This window comes from Geospiza fortis, unplaced genomic scaffold (assembly GCF_000277835.1).
Source record: "Geospiza fortis unplaced genomic scaffold, GeoFor_1.0 scaffold111, whole genome shotgun sequence".
NCBI classification, from domain to species: Eukaryota; Metazoa; Chordata; class Aves; order Passeriformes; family Thraupidae; genus Geospiza; species Geospiza fortis.
This window is the reverse complement of record NW_005054321.1, coordinates 1,127,755-1,149,417: the sequence shown is the minus strand read 5'-3', so window position 1 is coordinate 1,149,417 and position 21,663 is coordinate 1,127,755. Positions and strand designations below refer to the sequence as shown.

At 34.5% G+C, this 21,663-nt stretch overlaps 1 protein-coding gene across 1 annotated transcript in view; it reads left to right on the top strand.

Moving 5' to 3' along the window:
• Window positions 1–21,663, top strand: part of CSMD3 (CUB and Sushi multiple domains 3) — a 576,871-nt gene that overhangs the window by 91,251 nt on the left and 463,957 nt on the right. The window contains exon 3 of the mRNA XM_005420686.3: window positions 14,591–14,703. Coding sequence (XP_005420743.1) covers window positions 14,591–14,703 — 113 coding nt within the window. The remainder of the gene's footprint in view (window positions 1–14,590; window positions 14,704–21,663) is intronic.

The window sequence follows — 21,663 nt, the reverse complement described above, 5'->3', positions numbered from 1 at the left end:
AAATTTATTTATTGCACTTTATGTTTGGTTGGGGTTTTTTTAGTAAAAAAATGTGTTTTCTTAAACAAAGTATCTTTTTAGATTGGTATTTAGAGTAGTGCCCAGTTATTCTTGATATTGAATTAAAAGGTAAAATTTGAAGAAATGTTCAAAGCAAGACCAACTTTGAATGCTCTAAAAAGCCCTATTCACTTTATGCATTGTTAAATGTGTTGTTTAAAGAATAATTTTAAACTGATTTCTCACTTTGTATTATGTGAAGCAGTGGTTTGAAGAAGTTATATTTAACATTTTTATAAAGCATATATCCATAAAATGCAAGGAAAATGGAAAAGTTTTAAACTTTCTCTGTAGGCTTTTCATTGTCTTTATCAGTCACAATACTAAAAAGTAACAACTCTAACTCTTTAATTTTGAATTAAATGTGGGTAGCCAGCTCATTTTCTTCTTTGTGATATATCCTGTTTCCAGTAACAATTGTTTCCTTTTTAAAGTCTTGTTTACTGCGCTATCTGATTCTGTTAATGTCAGTCAATGATGATTCGGTTAATGTCAGAGTTATGGCTCTGATATGGAACGAAGATAACACAGATAACCTATACTTTGATGATTGCAAAATGGATCAGCTAAGTAGACTCATATTTCTATTATGACTTTCTTTTTATTTAAACCCATTTATTAAAAGGCAAATGCTAGTTTTAGACCTGTCAGTCCAATAACTATTTACAGATGTGCATTTTATGTGCCATAGCTATTATCCAATCCTAAATGCAAAGACAAACACTAGTTGCATTTTCTTATCTGATTTCAGCAAAAATAACAAAATCTTTTAAAATCTCTTTTCTGAAATTATTGTGGTATTTCTTTGTTAATTTTGGAAGTATTTCTTCTTTGTTCAATCAGTTATTCTAAGATTATGAAGAGTGGAAGTTAGAATAAGGTACCTGACACACTTCTGTTATATTTCCTATGTTCTCCAAGTCCAAATTTTAATTTAGATTTTTCTCCCTTGGAAAAGGGAACTTATCTTCTATTTTAAACTCAAGTATCCTTTTCTTAAAAAATGCTTTTCATTTTCCTGCTAGAAGTTTTTCTAGGGTATTTCATATGTAGTAACCAATATAGAATTGATAATTTACCTTCTATGAGACTGGAAATTGCATGTTTTTTTAATTTATGTTTATATAGAATATAAATTGTACTTATGTAATAGGTACATTATTTTAAACCCTTTATTTTGCTGCATTTGTAAAGATCATTATACAGTCACATTTCTGGTTTGATGGGATAAAAAGCACCTCAAATGCCACAACCATTTCTCTTAGATCTGTCTTTTCCAGAATTTTAGATGTGTAAATGTAAAATATTTTCCATTATAACCTGTTTTTCTTTTCTTTTAATTTGTATTTAATTTGATTGTCTGTTTTGTTGCTTTTTTACCTACCCAAACCCCAAGGGCATTTCAGAGAAATTCAGAGTTTAATTTCTCACCGCAGTGGTCAAAAAGAAAGACTTTATTCATACTTATTTCCTCACTGCAGTGGATTCAGGCTCTGCCTTGAAATACCATATGCTCCAGACCTCTGAGTATAAAGATAGATATACCCAGTGCTGGTGGAGAGACACCTTTACTCTAGCACCTCTCTTCCCTCTCTTGCTCTTTCCGGCATACTCTCCTTATATGTTCTCTTTTAAAGTGAACAGGGGCCTGTGAGAAAAGTAAGTTGTTTCTGACTCAGTGAAAGTTTTCTGGAAGAAAATGAATGACATAAAATCCATGGAGTTTTTTGCTTTCTTGTTTTTTTAGGTATCACAGCTAATTTAGCTGATGAATCAGTTGGTTTTATTGTATTTGTTGTCATTACTCTGTTTTAAAAGGCTGAATTTTTCGTATTAAAAAGCATATGTATTCTGAAATATATGCATATAGTTGGTCCTCTTTTATGTGGCCTGCTACTACAAATTTATCTCTATATCAGAATAGAAATAAAGAGTGTGGTGATAATGTCACAAGCCTTTTGCTCATGGATAAATTCCAAAGTGATGCAGAATATTTAGTTTAACTTGGAGCTGTTCTGGAAGTTCCTGGCACCTATAATGGTGAGAAGCAAAATATGGCATCTCTCCTTTCCATATTGTGCTATTTTCACACATTAAGGCAAAGTTACAAAAGATAGTCCAACTCATCTAAGAGCTTGTTGTCACTCACAGAAGCAAACCCATCTCCTGGGTTCTTCTGACTTTGGCTGTGTGATCCTTCTCTTTTTTCCATTGGCTCTGCCACTCATCAGGCATACCACTTTGAGGATATGCTTCCCTTTGCTAACTGAATTGACTCAGGTTTATTTTTAAAGCAATAATTCTTCGTCAGGGTGGTTGAATAAATTCAGAGAGAAGGGTGCAAATGACTAGAACCAGTGTGAAGTCAGTGTTAAAACTGGGAAAATTGGAAGGAGCAAGTTCCTCTCCTTTGGTGCTTTGAAAGCTCCAAGATCTGCTAAAACGTATCATAGATCTTCACCCAGCTTGAAGATGAGGACAGTAAACTATATTGCCACAATGTTCCAGATGTTCAAGGTTAAAAATATGTACTGCTTGCTTAATTTTTTTTTTTTAATTTTAGTTACTTTTAGGACCTAGGATGCTTTCAAATTCTCTAAAGGTTATTGTCTTGATATGTTTTATTCTTAACAATTTTTGTCTCCAAGAAGACAGCAAATCCACATCCACAGATTTTAAAGACTGTTTGTATGGTACTGCAATATCTGGTTCTTCTTATTTATCATTTGAAGTTATTCTTGATAGTTTTATATCTTAAAACAAATTGAGTACTTTAGAAAAGATAATGATTTATAAAATCTGTTTCATTTCTTATGAGAGAAAAAAAGTGGAGAGTTGTATAATAAAAGTTTTACACTGATAATGGATGATGGCAGGTTTTAGAAACATGTTTCGTACAGAATATAATGATCATACCAGAACCTGATGAGTACTTTATTGTTTAGTTCAAAGCAGCTGTTCAATTAACAATTTTCATCCTTGACCTATGATCATTATTATAAAATAATAGATTGCATGAGCAGTTTTGCATTTTGACAGGGAAAAAAATTATCATTTGACAAAAAGTAAATTAGTTCATAAATCATATGTCAATTTGTTAATGACTTGTTGAACAAAGCATATTTTTATTACTATTTTCAATGAGAGTAAAACTTGAATCTAGTCGACCACTTCTGCTCAATCAAGTTTGCTCTGTTTTATAGACTATTAAATTCTGTTTATTTATTTTAAAACAATTGAAAAGACATCTAAAATTTGTAGGAGTTACTCCTATTAATATTTTAATTGGAGTACTCTTAAGGAAGCCTTTAAATTTCTTACTTTCTTCCTGATTCAATGGCTAAGTAACTGTTTCTTTAGAAACAAATTTGAAAGACCAAAGACAAGCTGAATTTTACCAGGATGTTACAGTCCAGTCTTGCAATACTCTCAACTGTAATTCAACACCTTTATTAACTTCTCAACGTGTACACATGAATGCACACAAGCACATCTGAAAACATAAACACTAAGGGGAATTGAACTTAATTGTCTATTACTCAGGAGATAAGTGTTATCCTTTTCTAACACACTCCTGAAATTTAAAAGATGTTTGTTCTGAATTGGTGTGCAACAAAGAACATGAGAGGTTGTGCTGGGTTGACTTTGGCTGGCTGCCAGATGCCCATCAACCACTCCATCACTCCCCCTCAACAGCAGGACAGCAAGAGAAAATAAGATGAAAAAATTCCTGGGTCAAGGCAAAGATGAGGAGATCTTACCTTTACACCAGAACCCAATGTTCACGTGAAATTTACACACTACAGACCCTCAGTCACTGCCTAAAAATTGATTGATTTCTTGAATTATGGGATTTTCATATCCCATGAATTGCTTTAGCAATTCTATCACAGATATACTGCTGAACTCTGTATTCACTTATTAGTTACCTGTGCAATCCCTTTCTGAATTCTTTTAAACCTTTGGGTTAATTGAACAACTAGTTCAACAAGGTAATTGAATTTCATCTTGCCAGTTTTAGTTTGACACTTTTCAAACTAAAGTGTATATAACACTTTTTAAGTGTGTATATAACAAGCGAGTGATTGATCACTATCATAGATGATTGTGTGATCCAAATAATCAGAATTCTTTTGGAGTTTATTTGATCCTCACTTGGATTAGCTACTAATATTTGCAGACTTTTTGACCCTTATGATTCTTTGAACTTGCTATTAGGATATGGTCTTTTCTGCTCAAAGCTCAAAAAGGCATGGTTGCATAGGTGGGTCCATAAAACGTGGATGTGAGAAAAGGCCAATGCATGGGAATGTTAATGGGAGATTAGTTTTACTCTGGCGGTTGAAAGAGTCATTGGAAAGATATAATCATGGAAATATTGTTGATGCTATCCATCAGATTAAATACACAATTCTCAAATCTTCAGAAACTTAAATTCATATGTAAGATGTAAACAGTGTTATTTTGCTTTAATAAATATTGTGGTGTACTGATATTAATATATTGTCTTTTTAAAAAATGTAAAACTTCTTTTAATTCTTTTCTATCTGGAAAAGGAAAAAAATATTAAAAGTAACTCAGAAAACCCACCCCAAATATTTGCTATAAACTAAGGAAAGTAGGATGCTTTTGTGTGCAAGTAGAATCATAGAATCACTGTGTTTCTTTGGGTCCTGTCACTGGTCACCACAGAGAGGTGGTGCCCCTCCTCTTTCTCTCATGAGGAAGTTGTAGACTGTGATGAGGTCTCTCAGTCTCTTCTTCTCAAGGCTGAACAGACCAAGTGACCTCAGTCTCTCCCCACATGACTTCTCTTCAAGATCTTCAACATCTTTTCTTCCCTCATTTAGATGATCCCTCTAATAGATTTATATCCTTCTTCTATTGTGGTCCCCAAAACTGCACATGGTACTCAAGCTGAAGCCACACCAGTGCAGAATAATGTGGGACAATCTACTCCCTCAAGTGGCAATTAATGCAGTACGTGATGAACTTTGTACATCCACTTGATGTAGAAATACTCTTGTAAAATTTATATCATAAAGAAATAGTGGTAGTACTAACAAAGATTCGGGTTTTTTTCCCCTCCCCTCAGTTAGAGGTTCCAGGGACATCTTATTGGGATCTTTCAGTACTTAAGGGAGGCTTTTAAGGAAGACAGGAACACACTCAGTAGGGCCTGTGGCAATTGGATAAAGGTAAGTGGTTTCAAACTAAAAGAGGCTAGATTCGGACTACATATAATGAAGAAATTTTTTACAGTGAGGGTGGTGAAACAGTGGACCAGATTGCCCAGAGAAGTGGTAGATGTCCCATCCCTGGAAATATTCAGGGTAAGGTTGGATGGGGCTCTGAGCAGCATCCTCTAGTTGAATATGTCCCTGCTTATCACAAAGGACTTGGACTAGATGACTCTTGAAAGTGCTTTACAACCCGAAGGTTTCTATGCTCCTATGACTTTATTTATCATAAGGACTGTGAAAAAGGACTCTCTACAGAGATTAGGGCTTTTAAAACAAGCCCGAATCCTGGTATCCAATTCTTTGTACCTGTTCAATCGCTGGAAGAACAACACTTTCTGACTTTGGTATGTGCCGTCGGACTAAGCATGTTAGAATTTCAAAGTTCTCTTTCCTGTGGTATTTGTGATCACTGGTCTCTTACTTAGATCAGGTGACAGAGGCTATTATCACACAGAATAATTTGAATCTGATTTAGTGTGTCTCTTGGACAGTTAAGGACTGGATCTGACTGCCAGAAGGCTGAGACACCTCTTTTCTTGCAGATTTTCAGAACCTAACTCTGTAAAGCCCGAACAAACTGTTTTGACCTCAGACCTGCCCCTGCTTTGTTTGATATCCTCTTATCTAGTGCTGTGAAATGAATATTTTTTATATCCAAGCAATCTTTTTACAGAAATTTTCACATATATTTTTCATATTTTCCATATTTAAACTTTTCTATTTATTTATTTGGGATGATTAATGTAATTTTGGTGACGTGCGAGGGAAAAACATAACAGGAGTGAAAAAAAATCTCCTTTCTTTTGTGGCATTCATGATACTTTACAGTGGATATAGAGACAGTAAGAAAATGGTAAAATCCTTAGAGCTGCATCTCAAGCACTAGGCTGTGGAATTTTATATAGAAATCCAATAGCATGAGATGTACTTCAAACTGAATAATCTGTATGCATTTGTGTATGGAATATGGATTTCTGAGAAGGAGGAGAAGCATAGGTAAATATGTTCTGGACCACTTTAAAGGTTTTGTTAAAGCAAAGATATTTGCAGTTAACAATTGTAGGTGACTTTACTTTTAAAAATAATTTATTGTTACTCTTTCATATACTTAAAAGCATTGTTGATACTTAAATAATGTATTTAATGATATAGAATATGTTTTATCATTTTTGGTAGTGAAATACATCACTTAGTTTTTAAAAGCATATTGCCTTGCTTTTCTTAGCTTTTCTCTTGACTACCATTTACGGATGACTGCTATTGCTCCTCAAATAGTTTTCAGAGCTTTTGAAACTTTCTACTGATAGATGCTCAGTTTGCTGTTTAGAGATCAGAGATGCTGCTGTGGTTTAACCCCAGCGGGCAGCTAAGCACCACACAGCCACTCCCTCGCTCCCCCACCAGAGGGAAGAGAAAGAGAAATGGAAGAGTAAAAGTGATAAAACTCATAGATGGAGACAAAGACCGGTTGTTAGGGAAATCCAAAGCCGCACACACAAGGAAAGCAAAACAAGGAATTAATTCACCCTCAGACAGGCAGACAGGCAGGCATTCAGCCACCTCCAGGTGAAGGTCCCATGAGGAGTAATGGTGACTTGGGAAGACAAATACCATCATTCCAAACATCTCTCCTTCCTTCTTCTTCCCCAGCTTCATATGATGAGCAAGACGCCATGTGGTACGGGATATCCCTTGGGTCCTTTGGAGTCAGCTATCCTGGCTGCGTTTCCTCCCTGCCTCCCATTCACCCCCAGCCCGCTCACCAGCGTGGCACTGCGGGCAGCAGCAAAGGCACTGCCCAGCAGGAACAGAACCATCCCTGCATTATCTCACTGTTTTCAGCACAAATACAAAACATAGCCCATATTGATCAGTGTGAAGAGAATTAACTCTGCCCCAGTCAAAATCAGCACAGATGCTTACATGTCTGATGAATTATTATGGAAGTGACACAGAAAAAAAAAGATAACACAACAGACTGAAGGAGAAAGAGATACTAGATTTTGCATTCTCATGAAAGAGGGCAACCAAAAAAATTAACAACCAAAATATGGGATGTCAAATTTGATACCTTGAACATAGAAAATCCTTGCTTTATTAAGTATTCATGTATTTTCTTTAATATCTTGGTATTAAAAATAAGAAAATGCCATGACATGCAGAAATAAAGGGGATATGGTCCTCAGAATCAAATTTTTGATGAGTATTAGATAAAAAAAATTGCAGCTAGAAAAAAATACTGAGGAATGTTGTTATTTTAGTTGAGTAGATGCTGGCCACAGCAAATGCAGCAGCAAATTGGGTGAGAAAATCATGCTTTTATCTTAGAGAATGCAAATAAGCAAACCCTTCTGTTGAGGGCTTTCTTTTTTCTTTTTCTTTTTTTTTTTTTAATAATAATTAGAGCTAGTGGGAAAATGTTAAACAAGTATCTGGCAGGCAAAAGATCTCACTAAATTTGAAATTGAATCAGTGTAGCATCAGGCTAGTCAGACATTAAATCTAATCATCTGCTACTTAGAAAATTAATAGAAGTTTATATGAATACAAAATCACACAGACAGGACTCCAGCAGTTAATAATGGATTCATCAGTATGTGGTCCAACAAAACCAAGCCCCAACAGTACCTAACTAAATTCCAGATGTATTTATTTTCTAAGTATTGACTGGTACTGTCTGCATAAATAACAGACAGCAGGTTACTGGACATATCAGTAAACAAAATGGCTGGTAGAAGGATCATAGCTAGCTTAATGGGAAAAATCCACTAGTGATGAAGCTTCATTTGTATATGTGTTATGGATTTTAGAATAATATTTTCTGAAGATTATCAACTTAAATATGTATCATTAAGACCAAAAATTTGTTAGTGGAAGGAAAAGTTACATTCATGTACAAGGAAAAAAAAAAGAAATATTTTATCTGTTATTTGAAAATATTAGATATTTCAGTGTCCTGTAAACTGCTAAATATGGAATAAAATTTCTGTTGTCTTCAGAAAGTTTTCCTTTACTTGTGGGGAAGATTCTCAATGAAATTATACAGCAGTTTGTTTTACCTACCTTTCTTTTATACTTAAGACTTTGCTTATTATGCATATTCTTTTTCAGAATCTATCATCTCCTTTTTACAAGAATAAACAGTTATTTGGAGATCAAACTAACAGTGAGAATTTATAGGCTTTGACATTCTTTTTAATTTTACAGTCAAAGTTACAATAACTTGGTATGTTAACACATTTTATGTTTCTGCATCGTTTTACATAAATTGGGGACAAACAATTCTTTCACCTTTCAGATTAGACTAAAACTCTTCCTGCTGTAAAATTTCTGTGACCTAATCAAAAATTTATTGAGATTAAGTGAGATTGCTATTCACTTAAAACTTTTTTGGTGAATTTCTTTGGATACTATCCTATGTAAGAGGAAATATTCCTGAGGAACTGTATTTTTTTTTGGAAATAACTAATAAACTGTGGAAAAGCTATAATCTTGTGAACCTGGAAAGAAAACAAAACAATACAAAGAGTTGTTAAAATACATGCAAAAATATTACCTATTTAAAAGCATAATCAATGTCAAACAACAAATATCTAAGACACACAAGCAAAGAGGAAATAGAGTCATCTTCTTCGTCACATCAGAGTCTCAAGCAAACAATTTATCTAGGAGCACTTTTCTATGACTAATCAAGATTTCCTTCCATAATTTCAACTTTGCAATTATGAAATGATTGCTCTATTTAGATTCTGAAGCTGGGAGCTGGTCTTCCTTGAGGGCTGATGTTAAGTTTAAAGTTCAGCATGCAGCTTAAAGTGATATATGATTTAAGATTTATCACAAGGACTACAGTAAAAGCAGAAAACAAATGATTGATCAAACTGCAGAAATTTCCAGTCAGAACTCTAAAGTCTTGGAAACCCCAAATCTGAGATGATTTGTCATTTTAAAATTATGTCATATGTGATTGAGAAAAGATGGTGGGAGACATAAGAATAGATAGATTATAATTACTCTTGGAGTAGTAGTGTTTTAAAATATGCTTAGAAAATGAAAACAGATTCAACTGTTTAATATACGTTCCTTCTTTTTTTAAATCTATAGCGTGTGACAGAATATAGTACAGGAGGAAGAGACACGGGAACACACTCTGTGAATGACATGTTTGAAAGAAAATAATGAGGTCATTTTTAATCATTTACAATGCCAATAATTATTACTACAAATTTGCATATTTGTATATTTGCATATTTGCATAAAGATTCAAACATTGTCACTACTGCCCAGAATTTATTTATTGTATTTTAACTGGTATTGAAAGAATATTTAGAAATTCCTGTGTACATAAGACAATGTTTTGCTTGAAACTCCATTTGACTTTTTCCATTACTGAAAAAATAAATGAGGATGGTGTCAGAAGACACGTAAGAAACAGAATTCTTCAAAACTAGTCTCTCACCTGTAAAAAGACATCCTTTAGCCACTTTATTTGTACATCAAGAAATTGTATACATTTGCACTCTGAATATTTAGAGACATCTGAGGACCCAAATAAAATCTGTCTTATTTCACCAAGAAGTCTTAAGAAATAAAAATATTGCAGCGCATATAACAGATATTGTTACTAATTGGCCTACAATATTACTACCACTCATACTCAAAGCAACTAATTATTCAAAAATATGTGGTTAAAATTGTACAGAATTCTAGTAGAATCTACCTTCTTTTTTTCTGGTGGAGGTCGGCGGTGCTTTTTATGTCCATTTAGATCCTAGGCCACTTTGGTTTTCCTTGGGAGGATAAAGATGGCACCATGGGGTAGTTATGGCAAAAACCAGCAAGATTTATTCTTTGTCACAGAGTATGATGGTGATGATTTTTTCTCCTCAGTCTTGGGTCCACATGGAGTAATTTAATCTCATATGTCCTCTTCTCTGGTTCCAAGGCAATGGGTGTTTCTGTTCTTCATTCTTATACTCTGAGATGATTGCAAATACATTGCTAGATTCATGTTACTGAACCTATATAGCATTGTAGTTTTGCATGCAAGTAATATATAAATTCTGAATACATATTGCGTCTCCAAATGATGTCTTTGATTTCACCATATTTACTACTGGAGTTTTAGAATTTCTATATACAATAGATATTTCAGGATGAGCATCTGGTCTTTCTGACATAAAAAAGTTGAATAAATAGAAATACCTCTTAACTTTTTCCTGCACTCCCAGAAACATCTGTAGCCTTGCACTACATACATAATGTGTCCATTTCCTGTGGGCGTTAGGTGCCTGGCAAGCTTGTTAGACACGTCAGGAAGAAAAAGCCAAATATATTCATTCATGCACTGTATTCATTTACAAATTTTTATCACTGTTCTGTGTTTGATAACATTCTGTAGCTAAACTGCATCATCAAAACCAAATACTCAAGTAGAATGCCACAGTATAAAATTTGGGTTTTTAAGAGTTGAAACAGAAGAAAATAGATTTTCTTAAAACTTTGTAGACATTGCCTTTTAGTTCCCATGGTTTCCCATGGTTTCCCATGGTTTCCCATGGCTACCTGGTATCAGGTACTGATGGGATCTCTTAATGAGGTCAGAGAACACTTCCAAAATCAAAAAGGGAAAGAAGAAAAGGAACAGATAATCCCACCAAAAAGAAAAAAAAAAAAAAGAAAAGAAAAACCCCACAAAAAAAAAAAAAAAAAAAAAAAAAAAAAAAAAAAAAAAAAAAAAAAAAAAAAAAAGAGAAAACATTTCTGCCATATATTTTTTTTTTCCTGCCAAAGTGGTAGACTATAAAGGAATAATTTAAGAGCCTGTCAAAAGATGTAGGCATGTCCTGCCTGGCCTCCATCTCTCCAAAAGCACATGGATCTCATGGTGGTACAATGTCATACCTACCAACTCTGTGCTGATGTTTCAAATATCTCACAGTATGTAACACAGCAATAGAGAATCACCTGAATAATTCCATTAGGTATTTTGAATTTGAAAAAAGTTGGTACAAATGGAACGAGATATGCAAATGCAATGTAAGATGGAAAATTGTTGTAGATAAAAAAAACTTCAGCTGATAGAGGAAATTTAAATTTTAAATGTGTTTAATATGCATATGACATCTGCTTAATGAGATGACTGCTTATTTTACATAATTTTTCCACCTAAAGTTTCACTTTTACCAGAGTACTGAGTTACACATTTAGTTGTCTAACATTTAGTTGGACATTGAGACTGATCTGAATAAGTGACAATCAGATCTATGCACATGCACTATCTTACAGGTATTTTGCTGCTTACCTGCCATCTCTCTCCTGCAGTTATGATGTGCTTGCTATGTTTCATTTTAAAAGGCAATGAAAACTATTCAGGCTAACACTTATGACAGTTTGTAGAGTTTAACATGTAAGTAAGACTTAAGCTCTGAGGTCAATATCCTTTTGTACCTAATGAATAATACTCAAGTATTAGGTTATTTCAATATGAATTACATTTAAAAAAAATCTGTAGTATTTTTCTAAGTGATATTTGCATGTTGAATTTTTACTTACTGAAATTTTTGATTAATTTTGCATCCACTAAACCAAAAATATCACCTTTGAATTTCTTCATATCAATTCAAGTGTAGCAACCAAATTAAAGAAACAAGCTTATCCTTTTTTACTAAATGCAACATAATGATGGTTATAAAAGGCCCACTGCTGAAAGCTAAATGGTATCCAACAGCTCCTATAATGATCTGTTTTGCATCAGGAGCTGTAATGTTTACTATGCTAGTAACATATGTGTTCATTTTAAAAATCTACTACCCATCTAAGCTGTACCACTCATAAAATTCAATACTTTGGGATAACTGTATTTCTTTTCTGCTGGGTATATGTTTATACCCAGAATTCTTTTTAAATCATTGATTACATAAATGGAAACCAGCTAAACCTACTGTGAGTTTTATTCTAATTATTGGTTTGGTTTTAAATTAGGCCAGCTTATTTTAAAGTATTGATGCTAACCAATTAATTAAGTTATTTATTGGTTGATGACCAATCTATCATTAAAAATGAACTGATATTGATTTATTAAAAAATTATGCATATGCCTGTTTGGGAGATGTAAGCATTTTATTTCCTTTTTTTTATTAATAGAATAAAAATATACTTTCCTAATGAAATAAAAAATGCATTTTCTCAGTCATAAATATTCTGTACATAATTATCTTTTCATAATTACATAAGTTCTTTAATCTTATTTTAATGATATTATTCATGAAGATACCAGTGACAAAACAAAGAACAGCTTTCTAAAGCTAAAGAACAGCTTTCTAAGGACCTGCTACATATAAATATGTGAATATATACCTCTTTAGAGGCCTTTTCTACTTTTGTTCATGTTTTTCATTTTTATGGGTATATGATGTGAGTACTATTATCATTTGGCTTTCATATCTGTCATGACTGTAACATGGCAAAAATTGGCTATTGTATTGAGGAGGTTTGTTTTTTTAAATTTTGTTTTGCATTACAAAGATTGCTTAAGAAAAAAACATCAGTATACTACCTATCAATATCCAGTATCTGTTAAGGACACCAAGTGCATAGAGATCAAAGAAAAATTAAAGCTTTTTATCATCCTCACAGCAAATAACCTTCATGGTGAATTACTGGTACACTGTATAGAACTCATCTAAAGGTATCTTAAAGCTAAAAATAAGTAAAACATTAAGTAAATGCTAATATTGCAATTACACTATTTTTTAGCAAATTATTTCCTGACCTTTTGAATTCTGGGCTTCTCATCACTCTACATCCTTCCCTCGATGAGACTAGAAATGCTGATAATGGCAGGACATAACTTATCAGTTACTTTGTGATTTCAGAAGACTGAGACTGAATTTCAGAATAAGAAGCAGAAAATGTATTAAAACATCAGTAAATGCCATTGGTGTTTGTTCCTACATCAAGCAAAATCAAAAATATGTCATCTCTTCCAGCAAAATTATCAGAATTTACATGTTTCTTAAGGTGTACTAAAGACCAGCCTATGTAGCTGCACATATACAGCTGTATTAAAAAAAACCCAAAAAACAAAAAAAAAACCAAAAAACTCTCCAAACACAAAAAACCCTAGCAAACAAAAAATCACCATGAATTTGTTCTAACAATGAAAAGGGAAAATATAAATCTTGAGCAACCCAGACTAACTCTGCCTTTTAACCCACATTGAACAGTAGGTTGGACTATGTAGCCTCTACAGGTCCCTTTTGACCTACATTTTTCTCTTGTTCTAAATTCAAAGTAAAATGCAAAATAAGGGCTTATCTAAAACACATGAAAATAATTTAAATCTCAATCATTTATAAAATATATAATCCCATCTGCTACACAATTGACCACACATGGCTAAGTGGGTTCCAAAGGTATGTCTAGATTTCACTGGTCTAGTTGTACACAGCTAAATTTTCAACTTGTTCTTTACACATTTTTGACAGTTAAATGTTATGGGCTTTGTTGGTCTGATAAGAACCCTGATGAGGTTATTCTCCTAAAACTGAGGAAGATAAGAGTTGTCATATGTACATCAAATAAATATGTAGAAGTGAGTATGAGCAGAGCTTATCAGCAGTGCTGGGTACACAAAAAATTTTTCTTTCATTTGTGTCTCAAACACAGTGGTTTTAATAGAACAAAACAAAACCAAACACACAAATGACAAAAACACAAACCTTAATGACTCTGTAATCCCTTTAAAGAGAGCTTTTTGTATGGATTTATTACTTCACAATGATGCTGCTCTTTGAGTTGAAATTAGAAATTTCTTCTCTGAGGCCAAAGTGCAGTTTAAATACTAAATTCCCTCATTAAAGTGAATCATGTTCCCTTTCTTTCATCACATTACTGTGGAAAAATTCAGCTACTACAAATTTTAGCAGAAACCTGTGTAAGATATTTAGTGCAATACATTTTTGAACATAAACCCTAAATTGTCTGGTGTATTGTGATTTCTTTGGTTGTTTTATTTTTTCAGCTACTGATAATCTGAACTGGTTTTAAGTCCAGTTTCTGCATCTTGCTATCATCTATTCCAAGTATAGTGTCCATCAAATATAGTCAAATTTTCTAATAATTCCTCATTTACTATATAAAATAATTTTTGCAACTAATGTAAACTACATCCTTTTAAGACAGTTGTCCTTTCCGTGATGAAATATTATTGGGAACAGCCATCTGTCACACACAGTTTTATTTTCCAAACAATTAACCATGAATTGTGCTTTTTTGTTTCTTAGGTTAACAGGATTTCATCTTCCTCCACCTGTGACAAGTACAAAATCTGTATTTTCACTGCGCTTGACAAGTGACTTTGCAGTTAGCGCTCATGGGTTTAAAGTTTACTACGAAGGTAAGACATTCTTAACAAAATAATCTGGTTTTTTTTCCTCTGATTTTTATACATTAAAAAAACCCTAAACATCCCACAGAAATATACAAAAATACACGTATATAACCTTATCTAAGTTACTATATTTGCTTTTCATGTAATCATTCACAGATGCATAGTCATATCTCAAACCAAAATATTTTAAACTCTATAATCTATAGTATCATCCAGATGCAAATATTTTATGATCTCTAATAGTGGGAAGTTCTTTTAATTCTCAAAAACGTAATTGTTATTTTTCTGATCCTTCTAACACATGCATATTCAAATTAATGTCAAGACATTACTAGTTAGTCTTGAATTTCGCTGGACAGTGGCATCTGCAAATTTTATGGATGGAAGCTCTCTCATATGTTTGCACAGGAGAACTGCTGACTCAGTTCTCTGAATTGACATAAATATATTTCTCTATTGCTGTTTACACAACTGTCTGTAGTTTTCACACAGACACTGAAGTTAATGAGCTGGAACACGTATTCCTGAAGTTTAGAAGTTCATAGTATTTCATATATATGTCCCAGGAAGGATGTTGTTTATGATCAAGTTCAGTATGGTAGTATTTGAAGAGTTGGTTTATATCATGCATTCATTTTTTAAACACTTTTCTTGGTACCAGGGACTATAAACTCTAACAAGTTTTTATAGGATATAAGCAGAAACTGTTGTTTTTTTCTTTGCTATAGTGTCTGGTGTTTTGGTTTTTTTTTCATTTTCAGATTCCCCACCCTTTTTTTTAAGAGCGCTTGGTGTTAAGACACTTGATTTTTCTATTTCCATGAAGTGTCTCTGTCAGCAAATCTGGAGCTGTAGTAAACTGCCTGGAGAAGTTCTGAGGCCATTGCTGTACCCTACTTGGTCCCATCTGCAACAGACACTAATCCCTGAGAAAATAACTAGCTGAGTAACACTTTGATAGCCAGGAAACTATCCAAAAATTGGTAATGCAGTGAAGACCTGCTGTAGAAATACAGCCCAGAAATACCCAGTGGGAAAATGTCTTCAGCCATTGAAAACATTTACCTTTAGGTATGATGCATTAGAATTCTACTTCATGTAGAAATTCTCTCCTATATACCAAGATATGAAATGAAAAACATAAAATAATTTTAGACCTTTCTTGTTCCTTAATTTATTAGAGAAAATAGCTTAAATTATTACACACTATCTTTTTTTTGGGCGGGGAGGTTGCACATAAAAGAGAAATTCAGGCTATATGTAAGTGGTTCTGTCTAGATTACAACTACTCTGCAGTCTGTTAATTTTTCAAGCATTTGGTAACTGTTCAGCAGCAGATAATTAAAACTGTTTTATTAAAATGCACTATAAAATTCCTATGGATTTTTAATTATGCAAAATATATGCTTCTCATGCATGAATTGAATTCATTATATATGATATCATCAGTCCTTATAAACAATTTACTGAAAGATTTTGCACTGCTAATGCTAACACATAGCATACTGTGCATCTCAGTTATGATAGAAAATAATTAAGATTAAAATGGAAGATCAGTCATAGACTTCAGCTTGCACATATGACTGACCCCTCACATATCTCCTTTCTAGGTGAAAATAACATGCTGATTAACTCAAGCTCCTAGGTTAATATAAAATCTGGGGAAATCTTACCTTTAACCACAGAAATCACCATTTTAGAACAAAGCATAAACTTGTTATCTTGAACTTGATACTAATTTCTTTTTGAAACGGATGTTTTCTTTTGTGAAATTAGAAATTTTCAAAAAAGTTAGGCTGAATACCAGAGTTTTAGTTCAACGGAATCTCCCTTACCACAGCCAGATCTACAGTTTTAAGACCTGAATCATGCTAACTTCATTCAGTTAGAGAATTTTTCTTTGACTATGTTTTTTTCTGACTTCATGTGAAGCTATCCTCTTTATACCCAGATAGCAAAGAAGTGAAAACTCATTACATTACATTACATTCATTTAATGCCTCTTTCCTTGATGTGAGAGAATAGATGTATTTAAATGATAATCACATCAGGGAAATTTCCATTTCTGTTCTTGTACTCTTTGTGAACATGTATAACCCTGCAATCAACATTTTAAGGTCTGATTCTGCCTAGTATCCACTTTTCAAAAATGTTGATTGCCCAGTAGCTCCTTTTTAGCTTTTTGATGAAACATCTACATACTTAGTACCCTTAAATATCAGGCCTCATAATTTAAAGCTTCATTATGGATATGTAATTTGAAATTTAAGATAGACATGATTAACAACCTCTCATTGCAATAAAGCAAAATGATAGAGGTGGCTTGAGAGGATTGGGTGAGAAGTAGATACATATATCTGAAGGGATTGGATCCAGTCGTAATTTGAAAAAGAAGGAACATACCTTTCATAATCAGAGATAATTTAAAACATTTTCTTTCAAGATGGTTTGAAATAGATTACATAGGTAGATGGTTACATGAAATCCCATTACTGTTCACTATTTAGAAAAAATAAAATAAACAAAGCCTCCAAATATCTATTTTAGTGACTTCTCATCCTCTTGACAAATTTGCAGTTGAAAGTTGACAATAAACTCCAGAGTACCTGACAGGATCTGTGGGAAATATGAATATAGGGTGGAATTTCTTGGTCATAGCATATAGGAACATATTCATTTTCTGATCTCCTGAGAATAAAAATGCTTATGAAAAGATAAAAAATTCTATCAATAATAGAAAGATATTCTGATCCACCATATGTAAGCCACTGCAATTGCATTCAGTCAAACCAAGTGCACTGTGGACCGCAAAATATCAACCCTGGCCTGCTAAACATCAATATCATAAGCCTCAGTCTGCAACCTTCATCCCCTCATTCTTCTCTCCTTCTTTCTCTTCTTCTCACCCCCTTTTTCTTTCCTCTATATGAAGTGGCATATTTGAGTTGTCTTTAGTACCATTATACACAAACTTCTTCAAGTTCAACTTCTTTATTATTCAGAAAAGAACACATCTGATAAACATACCTCTCTAAATAGCACAATATCCCTGAAGAAAAGACTTCATGAGAGACAACTGGAACAGATTACTCAAAAGTAATAGACTTCGCTTACAGTGACAACAGAAATGGTGAGGTGCACTAAAATTAAGGAGAGATTTTAAAAATACCCTGGAGCTAATTTTATCACTGTCTAGTAACACAGCATTGCTGGTTGGAGTGAGAAATGGAGAAGTTCTAAGCCTGCTGATTCTGTGCCTGTTTTTTTTTTGGTTTTTTTTTTTTTTTTTTTTTTGGTTTTTTTTTTTTTTTTTTTTTTTTTTTTTTTTTTTGGGTTTTTTTTTTTTTTTTTTTTGGTTTTTTCTTTTTTTTTCTGGAGAGGTTTATGGGGAGGTTTTTAGTAGCTTACAGGCTCTCTACAACATTTATTAATATATGGAGAAGGAATGCTATGCTTAATTTCCTATTTGATAATTTAAGCTAAGTACAGTGTAGATGTACCCTTTTATTTTATTTCTTGTGGGATAATTTAGTTTTGGAACAGAAGAGGTCGAAGGACTTTTCCATTTCCTGTTGTCCTAAGATACATAAGCCACTTTATTCATGGAGAGTAAGGGAGGGGAAATACAGCTGCTGAGAAAGAAAGCAGCGGAGCAACTTGGCCGCACAGCAAAGGGGATTCAGTGGACCTAGTCCTGCTTTGAACAGTGCTTCCTTCTGTTCTCACTGTGGTATTTTACAGCTTTTAAACAGGTAGCTGATATTGCTAAAATCATTGACTTCATTAAGAAATGGACTGCTAGAATTTATGGCAATCTTTATTCAAGTTAAATATGGTAGACATTTTTGTGTTATCCTATTGGCCATGACAAAGAATATAAAAATTTAATATATAGATCACCCTTACAGTGGAAACTCTGAATGCCCAGGACGTGAATTGCAAATATTTATAGTAGTGTTATGAAATATAACTTTATCTGGTTTGTACTGCTGCACATAATTTTAAATCCATATAATAAAACTGAATTATTAGACACTGTATAAGTAATGCAATGTTCTTAATATTTGTACTGGAGTGCTGCTATGGAGTTCAGAAATTCTGCTGAAATATTTTTAAGAGGGATCTGAGTGCAATGCTAAAAATTCTAAGCATGATCACAGCTTTATCAATAATGGGAAGTGGGGAAGCAAAGAAAGGAGCAGATGGTGTTTATTAACAGAGAAGGACTTCCATCTAGTGACTTCTGTGGACTTATCATGCATTTCTTTCAGAAATATTAAGAAAAACCGGTAGCTGATGTACAGCATTATTGAAGCATGTAGATAAGAAATACTAGTAGGACTTAAATATGTCAGGATGTGGGCGCTAAAAATAATTTTGGCAGTTGGTATAAAGCTGGAGAATAAAAAATTTTTAGCTCTCCTGCATATCAGAATTCAGAAATGTGGCTACGCATAATCTAAATCTGGGATTCAGGTAAGGCTCATGAAGTCCTAGATGTATAAAGCTAATAATATCACTGGTAGCTTAATATAACATTTAAAAGATTACTGATGAATTATTGTTTGATTTTGGAGTGCTCTCTATAAGAAATCCACTGAAAAATTGTTTGCCAGGTTGGAGTGGTAAAAGACACCAAATTTAAGCTGAAAGTTTGTCACCAAGCTGGTACCTGATGGATACTACAGGCTCTTTGTTGTTCTGATCACATTTTGCTATAACTGCTCTGGGTGTGGCTGCTCTGTCATTACATTGCTTCAACAACCCCTTAATGAAAATTAAATTAAATTGAATTGAGGAGAGGAGATTCCATATGAAAACATTACCAGGTTGCCATGGTGTTTCTACCAATTTTACCTATATGCTGTACTGGTACCATCATTCTTGTATAAGTCCAGAGGAAGTAGAGAGAAAAAATAGCTCTGTGGACTTAATCTGGTTAATTTTTATAGCATTTCACACTATTTTCTTAATACCACAACCACTGATTTGGCTAAAGAATAACTTCTGGAAACAAAGTTAGCTCTCAAAGACATCAAGCTTTAAGAAAGCTTTCTTTGATCCCGCTGATCACTCTGCCTCACTTAGAAGTAAGACTTTTTAATTCTGATTTTTGAACTTCCAGCTACTGGCTTTTGTTCTGCTTTTATCTGCTAAATTATAGAGCCCTTATTATTAGAATCTCTGAGTTCTTATGGAAGTTCTTAAGTACTGCAATTAAATCACAGGCTTCAGAGTATTCTTTCTCTTTAATATGGGCTTTTGAAGAATTAACATTAATTTTCCAAATAATGAATTATTTTCTGTCATTCTTTTGTATTTTCATCATTTTGTTACAGCTCTGTGAAAAAGGGCTCTGATCAGTATACCTGTCTGGCTGAGGCCTGCACCTGATCACCATAACCACTCCTATCTTCTTATTGAATCTTTTTTTAACTGTCAGAGCAATCTCTCTGTGATGCATGTGTGAGGGTTAAAAGGGCTGAGTGCCAGCTGCTGGAGCCAGGCTGGGTTTGTAGGTAACCCTGGCCTGGTACCAGCTGCTGGAGAGCCTGGGGTCTCTGTGCCAGCTACTGGAGAGGGTAGGGATCTCAGCTGCCCCTCACTGGGGTGGGAATGGAGTGTGTCCCAAAAAGCAGCTACAGCTATCAGGAGGAACCTGCCTGAGTGAAGCAAGGGAGGGGCTCTGTGCCAGCTCTTGGAGGAGGGCATGTGACAGGTGCTGAGGCAGTGTGATGACAACTGTCCTCAGCTTCTCCACACCGGGTGTGCACGGGTCACTCACCTGCACACTTTTCCATCTGGGCTAACCAGCAGGAAGGAGGTTCTGGATCTAGGGTGAGTATCAGCATGGGGAGTCCATGCTGGACAAGTATGCCAGTACTGCACGTTTGCTGGTGAGCATCAAGCTGGACCAGCCAGTGATGACGGGACTCCTGGGACCAGTAAGAGGGCCTGGAATCTGGGTGGGGTTTCCAGGCAGGCAGAGGGATCATGCTGGTACTTGTGGGACCTGTGAAGGTACATGTGCCCATGCAGTCAGGTAATTGTGTGTGTGTGTGCCTGCATGGATGGCCCCCTGTGTCTGCCAAAGAGAGGGTTTGGCCACTGGTGCTCATGCTCAGGGGGTGCTGGCAAAGCATAGTCTTGCCTGTGGCAGTCTGTAGCCCAATCTGTCAGTATCTTGTGTGTCTGTGTGTTTCTCTGGGGTACTTACTCAGCAGTGAAGCTGGTTAAATACACAAAATAGGAAAGCAGCAAAAAAGTCCATTGGCTTGACTTACATCACGAGGCCACAAGCTGCCCTAGGTCTGGGCTCCTGTGGCCAGGTAAGGAAATGACCAGATTTCAGAACTGCTGGAAACAGTGGCCAGTTGCTGCTGAAAGCAGTGGCCACTTACTAGATCCCTTCAGATGCTTAAATATCATTTGTGTTCACCAAGCATAGTTTGCCCTTGGTAAGACTGTGCTAACTACTCCCAGTTAGAGTCATTCTTTAGGTGAAGGAAAATGGATTACAAAAATGCATTCTTAAGGCTACTTCCAGGAATTGAGGGAAGGATTATTTGTTAATAGTGCTTGTAGTGATCCCTCTTGTTTTCTTTAAGACAAGTGTATCACTAATCTGTCTAATCATGAAGGGCTACTGCTGATTGCTATAATTTTCTATGGATTATAGACAGCAGCTTTTCAGGTACAGCAGGGTGGGAGAGCTCTTCTGGTACCCCTGGGTGAATCTGTGAATTGAATATATCCAACTTTTCAATGTAAACCCAGAACAAATTGCCACTCTCCTTTCCAACTGGACTAATACATGAACAAGTTACTTCTTATGAAGAGCGATACACACAAGGCATGGAGTTCCTTGGCCTTTTCCATTTTGAATATTATTGTCTTTTCTACCTGGTGAATCTGCAATTTTCCCATTGTTTTTTTGCCACTAGCATACTTGTCGAGGCCCTTCGT